Source organism: Neolamprologus brichardi, chromosome 20 (genome assembly GCF_056152115.1).
Source record: "Neolamprologus brichardi isolate AB-2024 chromosome 20, ASM5615211v1, whole genome shotgun sequence".
In the NCBI taxonomy this organism is placed as follows: domain Eukaryota; kingdom Metazoa; phylum Chordata; class Actinopteri; order Cichliformes; family Cichlidae; genus Neolamprologus; species Neolamprologus brichardi.
Window position 1 is genome coordinate 30,438,455 of NC_142123.1, and position 22,304 is coordinate 30,460,758.

A 22,304-nucleotide genomic window follows, 5' to 3' on the forward strand; every position below is an offset into this window, starting at 1 on the left:
GTGAACTCCAGTGGATTCTAAATGCAGGGCTTTTAGTTGTAATAGTAGAATATCCTCTGCTGGAAATACTAGGAAGCAGTTTGTTGGTCCCTACTGATCTGAATACCATGCCCCATGCTGACAAGCTATACATAATTAGTTCTGCCTAACGGACAAGCCCTTGTAAAATCCATTCACCAGAGCGCTGTGATATAATGGACCAAATGTTTTAAGATCCTGTCTTGATGCGCTTGCAGAGCCCATGCTATATCTGTAAGAGGACAGATGGCCATCCCTGTTGGTGTGATTCTCCACAGCTTCTCCAAACTAATACACCCGGCATATGGACATGCAGCACAGGGTGGGGGACTGGCACCGGGCCCTTGGGACAGCACGCTGACAGGACAGGGGACAGTTTCTAAAATGCTGGTTCCCAGCCACCAGATACATTCAAGACCCAAAGCCCTTAGCAGGCATATTTCACTTACATAAATGTTCCTGCGTCTCAGGGAAATGAACCCGCAGGTGCTCGCTGGCGGGCTTCATCCAGCACCAGAGATTAGGTCACGGCTTTCATGAAGCAGGGGGCAGCGGTGCTGGTGACAGTCTGCCATGGGCCATTAAGATGAGGGCAGAAGAGCAGTTTATCCTCATTTAGGATAACCTTGGTTGAAAGGTATCAGGATAATTTCCTTGCGTGTTATCTCTATTCTCCTATCAGAGTGTTCTTGAGCTCTCCTTCTGCTCTCGCCACACTACCCCCCTCCCCCCCAACCCACCCACCACCACATTTCTGGACCGATCCCAGCTAAAGGGATTAATGGCCTTCTGAAGGAATATCACAGGATATAACAAAACCTACTACCAGAATGAATTCATTTCACAGCTGCCACATCGATGCAGTCCACCTTCAGCTGGGAGGAAATCAATCTGTATGATGCCAGTCACAGGGAAAAAGCACCTCTGTGTAGAGATTCTTTGCTTGTCTCGAGGTATTTACACATGTCAGAGCAGGGCTGAAATAGCAGTGAGTGGCAGAAAAAGAAATGGCAGCTGCACAGACTCTATACTGCCATCATGTGGCGAAAGGTGGCACATTGAAAGTCTCAACTGCAAGCTGGCTCCACAGTTTAAATCAGCTTTAAAGGAAAAATTCACATTACCATTACGAAGGTGCAAACGTGTTGTTTCCACCACCGGGTTGCTTTACACAGTGACAGCATAAATAAACTAAGAAGAAAATGAACGCGTTCTGTACCAAGTAAAAATGTTTACTTTGTCACAATCTTTAAATCTATCAGCTGATGAAGGCTGCGAGGGTCTGGGCTTTCCTCAACTATAGAGTGGAGCCTCCTTTCATAAAAGAGCCATTTGAGGTCATTCAGCCATCTGAGTAGCATCAGAACAGAGAGATTACATCTCTTGGCTGGCTAAGGAACTCCTCAGTGTCTCCCCAGAAGAGCTGAGGAGGTGGCTGGGGTGAGGGAGGTCTGGGCATCTTTGCTCAAACTGCTGCCAAAACCAGGATAACTGACAGAAAATGGATAGATGCAGCTGTCAGCAAGTCACCCTGGTATTTGTAGGAGTGATCCCTGCAGGGCCGTGCCTAATATGGAGCACAGAATTTAATCCACTGCCTTTTTTTTACTACTAACATCCATCCTCCACTTTCTTCCACTTATACAATTCAGGACACCCTAGATAGGCAGGGCTAACACAGAAAGACAGTCCCTCCGAGTTTGAACCCAAGACCTTCTTACTGTGAGGCAGTGGTCTTAAACCACTGTGCCGTCCTGTGGCAGAGCTAGAAAATCTTACATGGGTGGGCAAAGGAGGGGCGAGAGGTCTAGGTAGGGTAGCGCATACCTCTTCAGTGAAGTATGTGAAAATCCCCTATATGCAAATTAAGTCAACAAAATATCCACAAAACTGTTTATTTTATCTTTTCTTCTAAGAAAACAGACATTTTTTTTTAGGTTTAGACAACTGGTATTTTAAAGCATTTTAAGGACATAAAAGTTGGGGGGCAGCTGGGGGGGAAGAGAGGCTCTACAGCAGTTGCCCCTTGCCCCCCGTGTAGATCTGCCCCTGGTGCTGTCCTGTATTGAATATTATCTTGAAGTCTGGGTTGCATGTGATTCACGCTGACCCTACTTACTCACATAGGGTCTGATGAGATGTTTCTCACTGTTACAATATCGCCTGGTCAGCAATGGTCTGGGGAAAATATACCTCGGGATGTTAATCACAAGTGAACATTGGCTGCAGATTGATTTACTTGAACAGAGCTCTGATGAGTCAGTGAAATCCACCGCTACAACGGGAAGGTACAACTCATGGAAATCTGACCTTTTGCATGTAGTTAACAAGCTCAGTGTTGCTAACCTGCTTCAGCTTGATTGGCGGCCTTGAAACAGGATCCGAAACATTTCTTCAATTTACACATGGACCCTGACAAATGCCTGTTGTCAGTAATTCTATTAATGATTGTTCATCAGCCGACTCCCTTATCACCCACCAGGTCACTGGCAATCCACGATAATGGTTGAGTTTTATTTTGCAATGTTCAGAAACTATGAGATAAACATTCAAAACAAGTTTTTTTCTTTAGCGTTACAGTTTTTCTGTTTAATGCTTTTCCATTTGGTTGCTACATTCAAAACAAAATTTAACCCTAATTGTAGAAGGGCTGCCAAGAACTTAGTTTAAACATCATGCATTTACAGTGTTGGGGAGTAACGGAATACATGTACCGCCGTTACGTATTTAAAATACAAAATATGAGTAACTGTATTCCGTTACAGTTACCGTTTAAAAAGGTGGTATTTAGAATACAGTTACTTTGTTGAAATAAATGGATTACACGGCGGTACTTCCCTGTTTCATATTGTGGCGGGTCAGGACTGTTTGGGTTTTGTTTGACAGCTACGTTCTGTTGCTCCAGGTGGCAGCACGGTTGCCATGGTTACAGGGTGACGCTCTCTCTCTGCGCATTTCCTGGGTGAGAGAGGCCTTTTTGTTGTTGTTGTGCTAAGCTAATAGGCAGAATGCTACAGGTATAGCTCTAAAGAATGTAGCATCATGGGCAGTGTAGTCCGTGCTGCAGGGAGAATGGACTGCCATACCCGTTATGTGTCTGTGAGCGAGGGAGGGAGATAAAGGAAAAGTACGAGCTGTCATCGAGCAAAAACGGGAGCTGGAAGCATGTAAATATAATAATAACCACTGCAGCCAAGAAGAGTGTCTGACGAGCCCAGTTGTAAGTAAGCTATTAAGACTCGACTGTACACAGTGTTCGTGTTTTCCTCCAAAAACAATAAGTTCCGTTGGAGCAGCCTTTCAACACCTCTCTCTGTCTGTCGCTAGCAAAGTGACCCAGACAACAAAGTAAAGCTAGTTTTTGGCTACGAGCCCGACACAGAACCCACTGTATTAGCCAGAGGTCCCTTTACTACGGTTCGGAGCCGCGGACCTTCAGTAACAGTAATAAATCACAGCAATAGTACATTCATGTAGTTGTAAACAGCATGATAATATATTAAGTAATCCAAAGTATTCAGAATACGTTACTCTCATTGAGTAACGTAACGGAATACGTCACAGAATACATTTTGGGGCATGTATTCTGTATTCTGTAATGGAATATATTTTAAAAGTAACCTTCCCAACATTGTGCATTTATTAAACTTTAAAACTGCACATTTTTTACAGGGGATTCCTTTGAACTTAAATAACTGGAGAAAAATGTTTTAAATAAGATTTTTTAGTTGTATGAAGTTGTCCGATAGGTTGGCTCAGAATAGCCGCTGTTTTTGACTGAAAGGTTCATTTCACAAAGTACAGTCCTTATCAACTGACACTTTGGTCACATCCCACCCAAAGTGGATTACCTGAGACTCTGATATCCACAGACAGGCAGATGAAGGCAACCATTAACAATCCTCCTACAGAATTATCTACGGAAACCTTTTACGTCTCATAAATACCTTTACTTTCCCCCTCCAGTATGACCCAGTGGACAGAGTGCTTCGTTGTCACAAGAACAGGAAATCTTTCATAACAATCTTTGATTTTAACAGTTAATTGGCCTTTTAAAATGGTCATTTGATCTTACTTATTACTTTAAAATGCTATAACAAACGGAAACACAAATACGCAATAAAAAAAAAGAAGTTAAATATACCTTTACAAAGCAGTGAGTGTCTAAGGTGTTTTTTTACAACACCGCTGTAAAACAGGTGTGTTGATTATTGGCAAGATGAAACAGTTTAGTTTTTATTTATTTTGTCTGTCTTGTTTTAATAACTGCAGAATTATATTGGCTTTGGGTGCGTGACATTACATTAGTGATTCAGATCACACTAGTACCATTTTAGGAATGAATTTAGATAGGGTTCCTATTTTGAAAATTGACCACTCCAATTGACTTCCTGCTGCCCTCATTGGCTACACGTTACAGTCGGTCAGCCGTGGGGCGTCTGGTGGAATTGCAAGCATCACGTTGGCTGGCTTTATCAGAGCCAACATGGCCAGTGTGGACCCAGTCCTTCAAACAATGACTCAAAGAAAAAACACCTTCCAATTTGAGATTTTTATTATTTGGAAAAATTAAGTCTCAAAAATTCAACTTACATTTGAATAACAACTGCACGCAAATTCAAACTGAGGTGTAATATATGGCATAATAATGCTTAACATCTGTCATAATGTTTTGCTTACGACGAGAACTCCAAAGCAGCAGCGAGGAATCCGTAATCATTAAAGTCGACAGGTTCAAGTAAGACATGTAATTACAGCTCGTTAGTCCTTTAAGTTAAAAGCGATTCAAAAGAGGGGAAAATAAAAAAGTTTAAAGAGAGGCTGAGCAATTATTTATCAACAGGAAACGTTCCATATCGAGCAAAGCGATATCAAAACTACAACAAAACTGCTGTGCATAAACTTAAATAGATACAGAAAATATTTAACAAGCACATTTACAAAGCATTTTAACACTGATGAAAAAAGAAGCTGATGGCAAACAAAAAGAAAAAAAAAACTGCACCAAAGAATCACAAGTTTTAAAATATTTAAGAAAAAGAGAAAAGGATGGCAACCAAAAGCACATTCTCACAATTAACACTATAAAAACCAAACTGGATTTTCAATAAACAGATTTGGCCAAATTCACTCGATTACTTCAAATTAAAAAAAGCACATACTCAAGTTTTGTGTTTTTGAGATTTCTTCCAGTTATACAGAAGGTAACAAGATGTACCTTAATCCACTTGTCTACAACCAGAATCTACGCTAAGCGACGTCACTGTGCGACACTGAAGAAAATGTTAAATATAGGAAGAGGTGAGGATAATTCAGGCTTTCAGAGACTCTGAAACTGCAGGCAAACCTCATAGCAAGAGGTGGGAAACTACACAGCAAACCCATCAAGTACACTTTCTGTGAACTACAGTATGCAAAGACTATGTACAACATCGAGGCTGCAGCCCGTCGGCATTTAAAAGTTAGTTGGCTCAGTTACAGTTCATAAATATTTGAACTTCAAAGACTAGCAACTACATTTCCTAAAATAAACAACCTAATCCAAATTCCTGGTTTTTTGTGGAAAGAAAAAATAATTACATACTTTTTTTTAATCCTTTCAAAAACTACTTTACACCACATGTCCAGTGTGTGCCTTCTCACCCACCTTGCTGACTTTCTCATCATGCTGGGACATGTTTGGATACACATCACATTACCAGGAGTATATTTGTCGTTAAGAGGTGGCACTACATTAGAGGAAAAGTCAAGGTGCATACAAGTTTATCTGTTGGACACCGCACAGTCGTTGGGTTGGATTGTGGAACAAGATCAACAAAGAGGCTGTTGGTCTGTGCACGCGTGAGAGGACGCATGCAGAGAAATCTTGGTGCAATCGGGAAATCTTGGTACTCAAATCAAGGCTGGGTTGTGATACCGACAAGTACCACTTCTCATCCTTTCACACATAAGTATCCAGGTCTTCCAGCTTGCATTTCTGGACAGTTTGTTGAAGTTTCTCAGTCTCTGGTGTATGTGTGTGCGTTTTGTTTTTCTCAGTGTTTTTTTTTTTCCAGGTGCTGCGTGCGCTTGTCCATTTGGTGTTGTGATGGTTGTGGCTCTGTATTTATATGCCCGAGTGTCTGCCTCTAGATGTGCGTTATTCTGTGTGTACCAGTGTATCTGAAACTGCACCTACTGTGCCGTGATGTGAGACAGACTATAGGAAAGCACTTGGGTTTGCTCGTGGATCCTTCTGGTTTCTGTAGCGCACAGCAAGCCACACTCCCAGGATCTGTTAACAGACGATTTACATGTAAGAGAACAGCATTAAAAAGGCCCTTAGAAGTTATTTTTCTCACCAAAGCTAAACCACAACTCACCACAAATGTGCTCATCATGTAACACAAAAAGGAAGGACAACAGTGAAGTGAAAATACTGGACAAACTTGAACAAACTGACAGCGTCATTTGCAACCAGTCTGTGCAGGAGGGAGCAAATGTGTAGCAATCATGAGTCATTTTTATTTAAAAGAAGAAAAAAAAAGTGAAGCTGTCTGTGAAACAGTCACAGCTTTTAATCTGTTAGTAGGGCAGCTGTGGCTCAGGTGGTAGAGCAAATAATCAGGAGGTCAGCGGTTCGATCCCCATCCCCCCCCAGTCCATCCTCGGGCAGGACACTGACACCTGAATTTCCCCTCATTCATTTACCGAGTACTTAGGCATGCAGGGTGTATGAATGTGTGCTTAGCACCGGCAAATTCTTCCCTTTAGTGTTACTGATACTTTGTGGGTTTTTATTAATGTGTGCCTCTGATCACAGATCGCCAGCCTCATATGTACTAATATGTGTCTACGCGCAGAAACAAAGGTTGGAGTTACAGGAACAATTTTAAGAGGTGGAGGTATGTGCAGAGAGAAGAGGAATGTAATGAGTAGAAGTGAGAAGGAGACAGAGGTTTAGATGCAAGGAGGTAGCAAAGGTAGATGAATTTAAATACCTGGGATCAACCAGCTAAAGCAACAGACAGAGCATGTGAGAGGTGATGGAAAGTGCTGGCAGGGTGGAGAGCAGTGTCAGGAGCGATTAATGACAGAAGGACTGAAAGAAATAATAAGAATATCAGAGGGACAGCTCAGGTTGTTGAGCAGTTTTACAGACAAAGCTAGAGAGGCAAGGCTTAGATGGTTCGGACATGTGCATTGGCGAGATAGCTGATCTTATGGTCTAAGGATGCCAAGTATGGAGCAGCCACAGCAGGAGAAAGACAGGTTAGAGAAGATTCATGGATGTAGTGAAGGAGGACACGCACAGGATCGATGAAGAAGATGTGAGGAATAGGGCGAGACGAAGGCAGAAAAAAGTTGAAGTCTGACTCATTATGGTTTAGGCATTAAAATGACTTAAGGTTACACAATAAAACTACTCAGTTAACTTTCAAACACAGTGGTTGCTACTTTGCCCAAGGCTGTATTTATTGGTTTGCCACAATGACACGTCTCCCTGAAGAGTCTCATGAACACTCATGCTGCTCACTCTAATTACACTTACTACCACGCATTACTTAAAAACTGTCATGAAACACGACTATTTCATGGTTTGGCATGAGAGCCATCTGGTAAACCTTCAGTACAGTCCAATAGAAGGGAGACTGCATAAAATGAATTTCAAAGACTGCATATTTATATTTGGTCAGGACATCGGTAACAACTCCAACACTGTATAAATCATCTTTATTCCAACAGAGCCCAAAAATGTTCAGTTTTCCTTAGAACACCAACGAAATGAGAAAATAACAGTTCTGAAAGTAAGTTTTTAGAGCAGAATATCAGAATTTTACAATATGAAAATATATATGTGTTATATTATATGTGTGTGTCATCATGAAACAGCACATGGAATATGTGCTTAGACTGTTCATTAGTGAAAACGGTGAATTACACAGAAAAAAAGCACATTCACCCACTACTTTTAGATACACCTGTTCATTAACCCAATCATCTAATCAGCCAATCACATGACAGTAAGTCATAGGTGTTGTCAAGCCAACCTGATGAAGTCCATTTAAAGGATCCGATACAAACCTCAGTGAAGCTGAAAAAGAGCCCGACGCCTCCGAGGATCTTCAGAGCCTCTGTGGCATGATCCAGCATCTTCGTTCCACAGGGCACACATCTACCTTTCGTTGTGCATGGCTAGAGTGAAAGAGAAAGGCGTTCGGTCTTTTTGCACTATGACTCAGCGGGCTGTCAGCTAAGCCAGTATTAGCTACCAAAATCTATTCTGAGAATAACAGTAAGTGCCCTACTTTTTCCTAAAGGAAATGCTTATGTGATTTGTGCTTGAGGCTCATTGTATAACTGGAAATACAGAAAAAAATCATTGATAGAGTGGGTAAAAACCAGAAATAAAATAGGGTTTATTTAGGCAACAACTGAAGTATGCACCTAAACCTTTCTAGTGGGTTTTTCCATGACTATGTTTTTCTTTAGTTAATGAAAAAATGTGATATTTGAGGCTTACAGCACGACAGCTCCCCAAGTCCTGGTTAAACTGCTGCAGTTTGCCAGTGGTGTTGAAGAGCCCACAGCAGTTGAGTTGGGTCTCCAAGTCTTCCTTGGTCTTATTTTCCATGATTCCCCACGCAGAGTTCAGAAATGTCTCCTGGAAAATGTAAACATGACAAATAAAAGCCAAAGGCATTAAATATATACATTTTACAGGAATTCAGAAATGCAGATATGTTGGCAAAGCTTTTGAAATAGACATTATGTTGGCTCACCTGCTGCCCACGGTTCATTGCCAAGCAGGAACATGAAATTCCAAATTGGAAGAGGAAGACAATGAAGAGAATGACCATGTACTGAGAAGCAGGGGTCAAAGAAACAACGGCAGCAACAAACTCCACGTTTCAAACAACACAGAGTAATCATCTGTGAACTGGGAGGGATTTCAGCACCAATTTCTTAAACTCTATGTAAAAGATGGATGTAGCCACTGTGACGTGATCCAGCGGTTTGCAAGATCCTGTTTTTGAAGCGGAGTATTTTTCCTAACTGCATCCTAGCTATGTGAAACCAGATCAGAGCATAGGATGGACATGACTGAGAAACATGGGTACACTGCATGCTCTTATGGCGATTTGTTAATTACACTGTAGCTCTGTTCCAACTCCAGAAATCGTACTTCATGTTGAATCAAATAAGACTTGGAACTGAAGCTCAAAAAAAGCTGATCAGATTAAAAAGATCAGGGAAGCGTAGGGCCGTTTTCCCATCGAGTTTTATAAATCCATGCTGCCCATTAAGGCACTTCAGCACTGGCTTTACTTTCCAGGCTTAGTTCTCTAAACTATCTTGCTGCCCAGAGATGAGCTCTGTCCACTGTTGGGAAGTTTGAGGCCTTTGCTCCTCGACACACAGGTGAGGTAAAGATAAACTGTTACTAACAGGTTGTTTTACCTGAAGGCAGAACTTGGGCCAAGAATTTGGGAGCTGTAATTCCAAATGAAGTTTCTTTACGCACAAACACTCCAGATCTGACACAACAAATAGTGTCATTAATGTGCCACTCCAGGCTCAAAAAGACTGGCTTTATAACCCAGTAGCAAATATTTAGTTTTGTTTAACAGAGTCTAAGAGAAGATCATTTGCCACTTTCCGTGTGTAGTTTTGTTTTTTAAAATTCTGCTGCTTCTGCTTGTTTAATGCCAATACCAACAATTTCTTATTCTCTCAACTTCAGGCAGAAGAATGAGTCACAGTAAACCTACATAAAGGCCCACTTATGCAGGAATAATAATTCTGTTGTACACTGTGATGCTGCCAGAAACTAAAAAACATTTTTGGTGATACAACCCAGCACCTACATAAACTACATCCAGTGTTAGGTCTGACGGGCACCGCAAACCTTGAGACAGTTCAAAAGCATGGAAGAGGACTGGATGTGACTTAGGAAGGACAAACATTTAAACCAAAAGATAAGCAATTTTTCCCAAATAACCCAGATCTACTGCGAACTTGTGCATCAACAAAGCTATAAAGGATACAAAGAAAAGCATGACTTGGTGGTGGTGCATAGCTCCGATCAGTCCTACAACAGCGATGAGCAGCAGGAAGACGCCCACCGCAATGACCCCTCCGATAATGTGGATGCTGGACACCAAGCCGTAGCCCTTCCCCCATGCCGCGACTCCGATCAGCAGCAGCCCGACCAGCTGAAGGGAGCAAAGGGAAAGAGGTTAACCACGGTCAGCTGAGGCAGAGTGCATCAGATGGATCACAGCTTATCACGAGGTCACAGCACTGTGGTTTGATTACTACAGACGCAGCTCAGTCTGTAAAGAAGAGTTCTGCTTTGGAGTTCAAGTGGGAGAACGAGGCCGACTAAAAAACACGTTTAGTGTTAAATACCTCACACAGCTGTATGTATTTTTAAATCATCTGTAACCAATTCCAAACACAGTTATATTTTAGAGCTTTTTTTATTATTCTTTCACTTCAAAATTGCTGAAATGAAAAACAAAATTGTCTATTTAAATTGAGCACAAGCTGGTCTGGTAAACAAATGTCTTCAGGGTTGAGCTGATATGTTTGCCGACTCTGACCCTATTGACTGATGTCTGCTTGGTCACATCAATTTTGTGACGGCGCATGAACTGCATGTCAAAGAGCTGAAAGACACGAAATCACTACATGATATGGTAAATGGCCTGCATTTGTATAGCGCTTTACTCAGTCCCTAAGGACCCAAAGCGCTTTACACTACATTCAGTCATTCACCCATTCACACACACATTCACACACTGGCAATGGCAAGCTACATTGTAGCCACAGCTGCCCTGGGGCGCACTGACAGAGATAATGATAAAATGTGACTTCTGTATTTGTGGAACAAACAGGGAAATTAAAAACATCATAAACTGAAGTCAACACTTCAACCTGCTCTTTCAGTTCAAAATACAAAAATATTGACTTTCAATCATATGAGCTTTACGAAACTAGCAAAAACTCACCACTAAAATGTTGCGTGAGTGATATTTTGGCAAAGAATAAACAACAAATTAAATTAAAAAAAAAATAGGGATGCTCAGATCTGATATTTGGATGGGATACACGTCCAATGCGAATTGAAAAAGCTGAACTGAACGTCAGTGTTGATCCATTTAGCCACACAACAGTGGGAAATACAAGTAGAGCTAATGTAACATGAAGGAAGCTAACAGCAAAGCAGCAGCAGTCTGCAGGCATTTCACACTGTGACACAGATATTCTTCATATGTTGCAAAACTTTATATAACTGAAAACTGTGGTCAAAGGTTGATGCTTTGGCCTTCCCATCTCACGTTTACTTTTGCTCGTTATATAATGTGTTTCTGGTTGAATGCAAGTTAGCAACACTTGCTGGAAAGCTTTTATTGCACTTACAGTAACATAAAACATTATCGTCAACTCGATATTTCACTGCTGCCTCCTGTCAGCTCTAGACATGAAGCGTGTACGTGTGTGTGAGAGTGAGGAGACTGTAAATAAATGCAGATGATGCCTGAATATATTTTTTTCTACTGTACTCTATAAATAATCAGTTGCTTAAAGTTGTTGAAGGCGTCATTTATTCTTCATCCCGACATTTCCCCAGTTGGGAATGGGTCGTTGTCAGGTGACCGACCGACCATGATCAAGCTGCATATTTTTTCCCCCTCTCCTTCTTGGGTTTCTTGAAAGGCGCTATACAAATCTATATTATTATTATTATTATTATTATATAGTTAAAGCAATGAGTCACTGTTTAAAGAAATCTATGCGTTTTCCTATTGACTTAAACTTTTTGTACTTTTTTCCCCAATTAATGTGTTAATGTTTACTTTCTCTCTCTACTTACATCCATTTCAGAAGTAAATCACAATCACAGATCCTTTTTTTTTTTTTCCAGATCCTTCTGAAATTCTACGCCATAGCCTGACATGCACCTCAACAGAAACCCAAGTACAAGTCGATCGACACAGCTTGGGACTATTTTGATTGATCTGTTCAGTTCCTTCGAGTCCATCATCTATGCATTTCTGGCTTTTTTCCCCACAGGTATTGATTAATCATCGCCTCGATACAAGGATGTTAGTAAATTCCTGGATGGAGACGGCAGAATCCATCGCAACATGGAAATGTACCAAGAATGAAGAAAAAAATGCTAAGGGCAATCGTAGCATTTTGTTTCTACTGTGGCTGCCATCACATATAAAAACGTCATAAATGATACCAATGGCCACTTACACAGGTTATGTTATAGGTTCTACAAAGATTCAGTGCAGACGTTTAAATAAGCATCGCAGGTATCAAAGTGTTCGTGTATTCAGCTCGCTGACGCCTGCTCTGATTCGATCCTGATTTAAAAACAAAAAAACAAAACCATCAAACTCGTGACAGATGCAGTGACTCAGCCATCAACAGGACTGGTGGCATCACGTTCCAAAGCTTTCTGACTGGGCAGGTCGTGTCACAAGTATTTCACTGGGCACTGAGTCGACAGGGACAGCGAGCTCTCTGTCCTGGTGTGTCAGTAACAGCTATGCAAACACCAGCTTTACTCCTGTTTACACCAATGGCACACAGCACGGACGTTCAAGAGTTCAAAAGTTTATTTAGCTTTTTTTTCTTTTGCTTGCTTTCTTGACTAGTTTATTGTTAGCTTCATTTATTTTTACACCTGGTAACCTCAGTTTTTTCATTTTTAAAGTAACCTCTGCCTGCTGTCTTTGGGCAAGGAGGAGGGTACACCACAGGCAGACAAACACATTCACACTTACTACGTATCCTAACCTTAAAAACATGCCTTTGGACGATGGGAGGAGCCAGATTACCAGGCGCAAACCGACACAGCGAGAAGAAACTCCAAAACAACAGGTACCCGCTAGCCGCTCGATTCAAACTAGGACCTTCTTACTCTGCGGCAACCATTTCAACCACTGAAACCACCTAAAAATACTTCGGGTTACTTTCACTCATCATATTTGGTCAGAGAGACTTAATAGAAGGCAGAAGCTACTTCAAAGAAGGACAGCATTACGAAGCAGAGCAGGGCTGCAGGTATTGATTGTTTTAGTAATAAACTATTCTATCAACTACTCAAAGTAATGGGATAACAAATACTTTAGCTTTACTGTAGATTTTCACTGTTTCACTGCAAGAAAAGTTTGCTTTACTTCACATCAAACAGGTGGCCAGATGAAGAACGCATGGCCACCTGTTCCCAGCAGTAGTTTTAATGGTGGTTAAAGGAAGAAGCTGAGTTCTCGGTCTTGGTAACAGCTCCACCTCTTTGCTGTGTGTAGACAGACTCGAGCGTCACGTTAAACTATGACTTCATCGACTTAATTGCTGCTGTTGTGTTATCAGCCCTTTTTGTTAAGAAAACTGAGGGCTGCTTGGGCTTAATGTTGTAATACAATATTATCATGCGTTCTCCTGAACGTGCCCACGCTCAGATGGTGAATTCTAAGAAATCGTGCATTAAATAAAGCATCGAAGCAAAGATTTGCATTTTATTTTTACTCATAGGGAGAGACCCTGCAGCAGGTCTCTCCTTATGAGGCAAAATTAGTCTACTGCAAATACATTCGCTGATCAACTTAATCTTCTTAAAATATTTGATCCATTTTCATTATTTCACTTTACCAATAAATAACAATTCAGTACATTTATATTTGTGGATGCATAATTTGTCACATGAATTACAAAGTAGGAAATCCATTTAGGCTGAGCTTGATGTTTTCTTGTACATAAAGGATGATTTACATTCTCCTCCTCACAGTGAGGAAGACAGATTATTAAATTTAACACTGGAATCGGTTCAGTACTCCATATTAGCAGACACCCAAAGCCGAGACATCAAACAAACTGGAAACTGTTGGATTGGTACATCCCTATTGATTACACAGAGTGACTGGAACAACAGAAACGACATCCTGCTTAAACCTACCGAGTTTTTGTACTGTTACAGTACTGTGCAAAAGTCTTGAACCAATTTCGCTAGTAAAATGGGATTTAGGTCCAGAGATTTATTGAAACATGTGCAAACATACATGTAAAATGAAGCAATAAAACTAACAGTTTGTGATCTGTCCATATTTGCTATGACCACCTTTATTCTTCAGCACAGATCTTAAGCAAGCTTAACGTAATTTGTTTAAGTAAACTTCAGGAAAGGTTCTCCAGGATTCTTAAAGGGCACTGAAAACCTTTTGTTTGGATGTTGGCTGGCTTTTGTCATGGTCTGTGCCAAGATGATCCCACACTGCTGCAGTAATGTTTAGGTCTTGGCTCTGGCGAGACCAATCATTGGCAGCATGTCTGGGACCATTGTTATGATGAAAAAGTTTTTGCCAGACTCTTTCCAGACAGTACTGCATCGTGGATCAAACTTTGTACTTTTAAGAGTTTTGATGAGATCTCCTACACCACACCACTGACTGACATGCAGCTCTTAACCATGACAGACCCTCCATCGTGTTTTCCACATGGTGTAGGAGCTCACAGTTGTACCCCTTGATGATATTCAGCAAACAGTATATTCTTTTATTTCTAAAGAAAATTGATTTTTAAATACTTATTATATGCTGCAGTGTCCTCCACTTGCCCACCATACTGAGACATGCCAAGTTTTAGGCTCTCTGGGAAACACGTTATTTTTGTAAAAATACTAAAATGCTTTGTGCCTCTAACACCATGGAACATTTGGCATTTACTAGCAGAATGAGTGCTTAAAGAGGCACTTTTTTGTCTGTTATGTGTAGACGACATAGACTCTTCCTTTCAGGTTTATGCTTTAATAAATCATAGGTTTGTGTTAAGTGGCTAAACAGACACCACTGTATAGTTTTCAGAAAGGAAATTAACATAGCGTATTATGCAAACAAAGCAAATTTCAGCCTGACAACGACCAGTCAAGTCTTATCTCTGGTGTTCTTCACATTTATAGTCTTTGAATGTAAGAAATGTAGCACTTTCTCAAAAGTGGTGATCTGGACTTTGTCAACGCAGGAAGTATGCGTTTGCAGATTTTCTGATAAGAGTTTATGCTAGCTGAACTGAAGACAACATGTTGACCATCACCACTCACATGACTGACACAAAGGACAAAGGCAGACGCCAGCTGCTTATATTCTCCTAGCACACACCCAGGCGACCGACAGCAGAGCTCATGAAACCATAACAAGCTGAAACGTATTAGTTTCACATTTTAGGTCAGCTGGCCTCGCAGGTAACGGGATCTTTCATACGCATAATGGCGATAGCTAACAAGCTAGCCGCTACTTCTACTCAGCTAACCTACGCTACATCACATTACCACTGTGCTATGATAATATCAGAATATTTTACATACCAATAACCATCTGTAGAATGAACAAAGAGGCATGCCAAACAAAAAGTTAAAACAGGTCAGTACATTTCTTCGCCAGTGTTTCGCTTTTTCATTCACAAGCTAGTTAGCTACAAGCTAATGTAACCAGCAGAGACTTAGCATCCATGTTACATACTCACCATGTAAACCACATTCAGGGAGCACAGGGCGTTTTTGGAACAGGTGAACCCGCCGCACACCATCTTCGAAACACTTCCTCCAGCTAAGCGAAAAAATACAAACAACCTGAACTAATATCCCTGCTAGCTCGCTCTGAGAAACAGCTGCGCTGATTACTGGGAACGAACAGCACCGAGGGCGGATGACGATGGTGCGTCACGTCAGGGCAGCGACTCACGTCATCGTGTAAAGTGGAATAACCTTTTTTTTTTTTGCTTCCTCCGAAACGCCAAATACATGCGTGGGGTTAACTGCTGACTCTAAACTGACCACAAGCGTGAGTGTGAATGGTTTCCTGACCAAGGTGACCACTGACCCGGTGATTCCCCCCACCCCACGAACTGAATAAGCAGATTGGACTTTATTTGTAATCCTGTCAGGGTTTTTTTGGGGGTTTTTTTAATAATAGTATGCTTCTGTTAAATGTAAATTAATGAAAACATTTCACAGTATGCTGAAGCTCTAAAAAAGAAAATACAAAAAAAAAGAAAAAGAAAGAAAATGTCAACTTTTATGTACCATACTGGATAGAAATGTGAATACATCACCTGCAAAATGTTGCTGGTGATTCATTTTTTCCCCTAGAATGCAGTTACAGTAACTCAGTGTTTTTCAGAGATCAATATCTCTGAAAAAGACTCTGTCAGGAGTGTCAGGAAAAACATTTGTTACTGCATATATATATATATATATATATATATATATATATGTATGTATATATAGTTATTTTTAAAAGGAAACAAAGCAAATACAAAAAGAAAATGTATAGAAAAGGATAGAAAAGGTCTTATCAGCCCCCAGTGTATGATCTCTGTAGTGATGGCGGGACACTTGTTGTAACAGAGAGATTACAAAACAGGCTTGTTAATACATCAGGGATGTATGTGTGTGATAGCGTATGACAAAGGGAAACACAGATATGTTCAGTTCGGCTGGATAAGCCTGCCTGCCTAAAAAAAAAATCCCCCACAGTGTTTAAAAGCCACAGTTTAAAGCAGTAGGTCACAACCCTTTGGTGCGTGTGATGCTTTTGAATGGAGAAACAGTGCTGTTGTGACCTCACGTCACTGACCTTAATATAGATGGGTAACTTTTCCCTCAGAGGCAGCTTCATTTTTAGATGCCTCAGGAGGTTGATGCATTCAGCAGATCAAAAACAGCAGTGTGAGAAAAGTCATTAATTATTTTTATTATTAATACACCTCCAACAGCTGACATTAGCTGATGTAAGTACGGTCAGACTAATAGGAATCATCAATTAACATCATGACACTGATTTTGAGCTTGTAAACTAAGCTCGTAATCCTTTTTTCTCCTTGACAACATTATACAGGTACATGTAGGCATATATAGATAAATGGATAACACAGCTATTGGTGTCATAGGCCAGTGTACTCCTAGTGCATCTCCCAAGCTAGGTTAAGTTGGGGGGAGGGGCATTTGGTGTAAAATATTTTCTAAATCAAATATGTGAAAAGAGTTCACACCAGATGGGTCAAGCCTGGGTTAACAGCAACCACCATGCTGGTGTTGACTGGAGCAACTGGAGCGGCCTGCTTCAAATCCACCTCCATCGTCCCAATACCCAAAAACTCCAACCCATCAAGCCTCAATGACTACCGCCCAGTAGACCCTCACCAGTGTTGGTCAAGTTACTTGAAAAAAGTAATCAGTAACTAATTACTGATTACTTCCCCAAAAAGTAATCCCGTTACTTTACTGATTATTTATTTTCAAAAGTAATTAATTACTTAGTTACTGAGTTAGTTTTTAAAAACATGATTTACAACCTGAATAGGTGATAAAGTGATAGATCTTTCAGCCCAATTCTACTTTTTCTGCATAATCCATCATACAAAATGTAATCAAATGAAAAAGTCTCTTTTTAAAACTTGTTTTATTAGTTTTAATCTTTTAACTTTATGCATCACCAAAAATTTAATTATATGCAACATTCTCTGACTGGAAGAAATTAGTTTAACATTTAAACCTATTTTCTGCACATTCCAGCACATAAAATAAAATAGTTTTTGTGTTTACTCTCAGTCTATCAAATAAATGCAAGTGAAACACAGCAGAAAATAAATAAAATCAAAGACTCAGCGGTCCTGTTGCTCTGTTTTCACCTGTATAGCAGGCGGAGGTTTACCCTGGTGCAGGTGTGCCGCAGCGGTCAGTGGAAGAATCCGCGGGTTTGTCTGTGAATTTCCTATTCCGTGGTAGCGCACTCGGTGCTTGCTCGGAAGTTTAGGGTTTTTTCGCTGTAAAAAGAAGTTTTCTTCCCAAGCAGTGAACAGCGGACGCTAATGTTTTTGTCACTTTTTACAGAATCAAACTCAAAGTAAGGTCAGTACTTCCACGCTTTAAACGCTGCACGCTCATACTCTCTCCTGCATTCGATATATTATCCATTGTTGATCTGCACACAGCTGTTGCCACGGATGTTGCACTCGCTTACCTCATTGTCATGAGACACTCTCGCAAAAAAATCACGGTTTTAGTAACGCAGTAACGCAGCGTGCTCACAGGAAAGTAACAGTAATCTAATTACCTTTTTTGCAATAGTAAACCTTACTTTACTCGTTACTTGAAAAAAGTAATCGGATTACAGATTACTGCCCATCTCTGGCCCTCACTCCCATCATCACAAAGTGCTTAGAGCACACTTCAAATCCTGTCTCCCCCCCCCCCACCCTGGACCCCCACCAATTCGCATACCGTCAGAACAGGAGCACAGAGGATGCAGTCTCCATCGCACTGCACTCTGTCCTCTCACACCTGGACAACAACAACACCTACGCCAGAGTGCTGTTTATAGACTCCAGTTCAGCATTCAATGCAAGTGTGAAGAAGTGAATGAGGATGTGCAGAGGGTTGGTGTGACAAAGGAAAATAGGGGAGGTATAAAGATAATCCATTGTAAACGACCAGCAAAAACAATAAAGAGGAGATGATTTCCAGTTAATACTTATACTACACTTTATTCAGTAAGACTTCAAACCAGCAACTGAACCAATGGATCAATCAATACGGCGTTTACTCAGGTTACAAGTCAAGTGAGCCAAGAGCCACTTTTCGATGGACTTCCATATAATCAGACTTCTTTTTGGAGCAAGTGTTGCCCCCTGTTGACCATTAGGAAAACTACAGGACTAAGCATTTTGGCACTGGCTTCCTTTCTAAGGAAGCAAGATTCACTTTTTATATAAACAGCTTGAGAATTTTGTAAACCTGCCACCGGATCATGAGTGAACATCTTCAGTCACATGAGGAGGATGCAAAAGAGCAATGTTCCAACCACTTTATGACACACATTATGACCTTTTTATTTATTTATTTGCCAGACATGCTCCAATATTTTGTATCTAACGGTGTCTTGGCGTGTTTCTTTTTATTGTGATCTGCTTTTCCAGAGTTTTTTCACCCACTTTTTTACTTTTGTTAATCTGTGATGTGACAATAAAACCGAATCTTAATCTGAAATTGATTGAGTAACAGTGTCCCTAGAACTGAAGGTAAAAAAGTACAGAAAACTTATTCTGTCCTCTGGTTGTGGCCAGAAATTTTTCATAAATGAAACCATTGTTGCTAAAAAAGATCACCTGTAAGGATCCAGTATACTTACATAATGTGAGCAAACTCTGTAATAATGATAGGCCCAAAGATATTTTCATATTTAATATCAGTTTAATTTTATTCATGCAGGCACTTTATATTATAAGGTGAAGATGCTGAACATTATAGTTAGAAACTCAAAAATCCATTCATGCCAAATGACCAAACACTTGGTGACAGTGGGGTTAAAAAAAGATTTTTCTTTTAGCTGGAAGAGATCTCCAGAAGGACCAGGCTCTGGGAGGGGAAGCCATCCGTGACAGGCTGGGGGATTAAGAGAAAGAGAAGACAAAAATGAAGAGCATAAAAACAGACGTACGACAAACAGGACTAAACACAAACCACAGGAGACGGTAGACAAGCAGTTGACAGACCTCCTGACTACATAAACGGGCAATTAAGAGGTACAACTGCCCCATGATGATATGACCAACGTAGTGAAACACAAGATTCAAAGACTGTGAGGAAGCTAACAGTTTGGTCCTGACTGTAATAATGTTTTAGTTTATGGGGTGGCAGGGGGAAAAAACACTGTGAGGCCTGTGAGGATGAGTCTGTCTTTAAAAACATAAACATATTTTGCACCAATAGATAGCACAAAAGCTTTCTGTGTCTACTAATATATACTTATATATATATAGGAATGCATATAATCTGGATATAAGCTGTGAGTAATATGAATACTGACAGTGATGTGCAAGGAGGGCAACACTGTTCCCTTTATTGCCCTGCTAAAGCTAATTTCTGACCCATGAACTGATCTTAAGTTCAAACACACACCTACCTCTCATAGGTCTCAAAATGTGTACTTGCCCCACCCATTTCTCCCTCCCTCTTTTCCTATTTGTAATCCTCCCTCATAGCAGAATCTCTCGGCCGTGAGGAGCCACTACAGAGCTTCACAGATCATTCGTTCTTATTTTGTGGTGATCTTGGCAGTGGTTAGTACTGTCGAATCAAAGCAAGAATTTTCTGGGTTTGGCTCCACCGGCCGGCCGGGGACTTTCTGTGCAGTTTGCATGTTCTCCACATGCTTGCAAGTGTTGTCATTAGGTCCACTGGCTTCCTTCCACAGTCCAAAGATATGTATGGGTTAGGTTAACTGGCATTTCTCTATACACTGAAAAAACAGGGATTGGCCATCTCTTGGATTTATGAAAGCATCTTGCGTGTATTTAACACAATTGCCTTGTGCTTTAAAGCTAAGTGTAATATAGAAACTACATGATACGCAAAGAGGGTAGATTAAATTGTTCATATCATGTTCAAGTGAAGTAAGTCAATAATATATCTGACTTACTTACTTATATGTTAAATCTCACGACACCGCACGGGATTTCAGTCTCGCGCGCTTTGGATCGTGGTTTGAGGAAGGCATCCACCTCAGTCAAGTCGAGCAGCCGCCTCTACTTTTTTCGGTATGCCAAAAAAGTAAATTGGGTGGTTGTCACATTAAAAAAAAAACCAAAATTTCATGTTTCTATCTTGAACATAATTAAATCATGTAGGATCTGTATCAAATTCAACAACTTAATTTGTTCTTGTTGAGATGACATGATACAATCTAGTAAGAGTGGTTAGTTGCTCGACTTATGAAATTGACAAGATTGCACGAGAATTCAAACTCCAGGAAAATCACTGGAGTTATAAGAGGCAGACAACTACACACACACCACATGGTTGCTCTTGCTAATTATTGTGGTTTAACCTGTCAAAGACAAATGTACAGAAGATTCTGCATCAAGCCTTGAAATCATAGCTTTCCTACTTCTGTTAACCCTGGATCGGTGGCGTGGTGGTTAGTGCTGGTGCTTCATAGCAAGAAGGTCCTGGGTTCAAATCCACAATCTCGCTAGTGGTTTCTCTCTGGGTATTCTGGTTTCCTCCCACGGTTAGCAGTTGTTAGGTTTATTGGTGATTCTAAATTACCTGTGAATGTGAGTGCAAATGGTTGTTTGTCTCTATGTGATAGACTGGTGAGCTGGGTGTACCCTGCCTCTTACTCTATCACTAAAGGGTTATACCCCAGTCCCCCTGAAACCCAGATAAAGACTGGGTTGTAGATCCATTTGATTTTTATGTTAACCAGACTCTAGACTTTGTTGAACATTATGTAATATGGAGACAACATGTAGTATTTAAGTGACCAGGTAGTATTGGGGTAAAAGTTATTGAATAGCGTTGAAATAAAATGACAAAATTGGGAAGGATTTAAGAAGCTCCAAGAGCTCACCTTACTTCATCTAAACATGTCTCAATCACGTTTTATCAACACAAAATGCTCAGGTTTGTTGAATATGAATAAGTTGTGTTGATTTAACTCAGTTGTTTAAGTTTCTGCCAAAGCAAAACAGTTGTGCGCAACCAATGTCCACTATTGAATTAGGTAAATCCAACATGGCCTTTTTTTCAGTGTAGGTGTGGATGTTTCCAGCCTATTTACTGTCTCAGTATCCTCCCAGGTTGTACCCTGCCTTTCACACTATGACAGCTGGAATAGGCTCCACCCTTAATTTGATAAATTCAAGAATATTGATAAATAAAAAGTTTTGAGCCAAAAAGTAAAGAGGGTGGGCCTAAAGTGGGAGCTGGTTCTACAGGAGAGGGGTCTGACAGGTGAAGACGCTGCCTCCCATTCTGCTTTTCAAAGCTTCACAAAGTGAAAGTAAGCCTGCACCCTCAGAGCAAAGTGCTCTTTTGTGATAATATAATGTTATGAGACATGAGACACGATGATTCAGGACTTTGTACGTGAGAAGAAGGATTTTAAATTCAATTCCAACCTTAACAAGGAGCCAGTGAAGAGAAGCTAATAGGAGAGAAATATGATCCCTCTTTCTGGTCCCTGTTAGCTCTCTCTCTACAGCATTTTGGATCCGCTGAAGGCTTTTCAGGGAGCTTTTAGGGTGTCCTGTTAATAAAGCCTGTAAGTAACAAATGCATGGTACAGCTTTTCTGTATTGCTCTCTAATTAGAGAACAGTACAAATACTGTATGCACCAAACAACAACATCAGTGCTACAAAGCTGCTGCAAAGATTGGGCAAAAATCTGGTTATGGTGAGATCCTGTGCACGTGACCAGCATGTCTGACAGCAGTGGATATTTGCTCAGAT

General features: G+C 40.6%; 1 protein-coding gene across 1 annotated transcript; it reads right to left on the minus strand.

Annotated features, from left to right (window-relative positions):
• Positions 1-4,555: 4,555 nt before the first annotated feature.
• On the minus strand, positions 4,556-15,741 carry tspan31 (tetraspanin 31). Its single transcript, XM_006793980.2, has 6 exons — positions 15,535-15,741; positions 10,047-10,214; positions 8,781-8,861; positions 8,522-8,662; positions 8,083-8,193; positions 4,556-6,292 (listed from the first exon to the last, which is right to left on the minus strand). The coding sequence occupies exons 1-6, from the start codon at positions 15,595-15,597 to the stop codon at positions 6,218-6,220; spliced, it is 639 nt and encodes a 212-aa protein (XP_006794043.1). The 5' UTR covers positions 15,598-15,741; the 3' UTR covers positions 4,556-6,217.
• Positions 15,742-22,304: the final 6,563 nt, after the last annotated feature.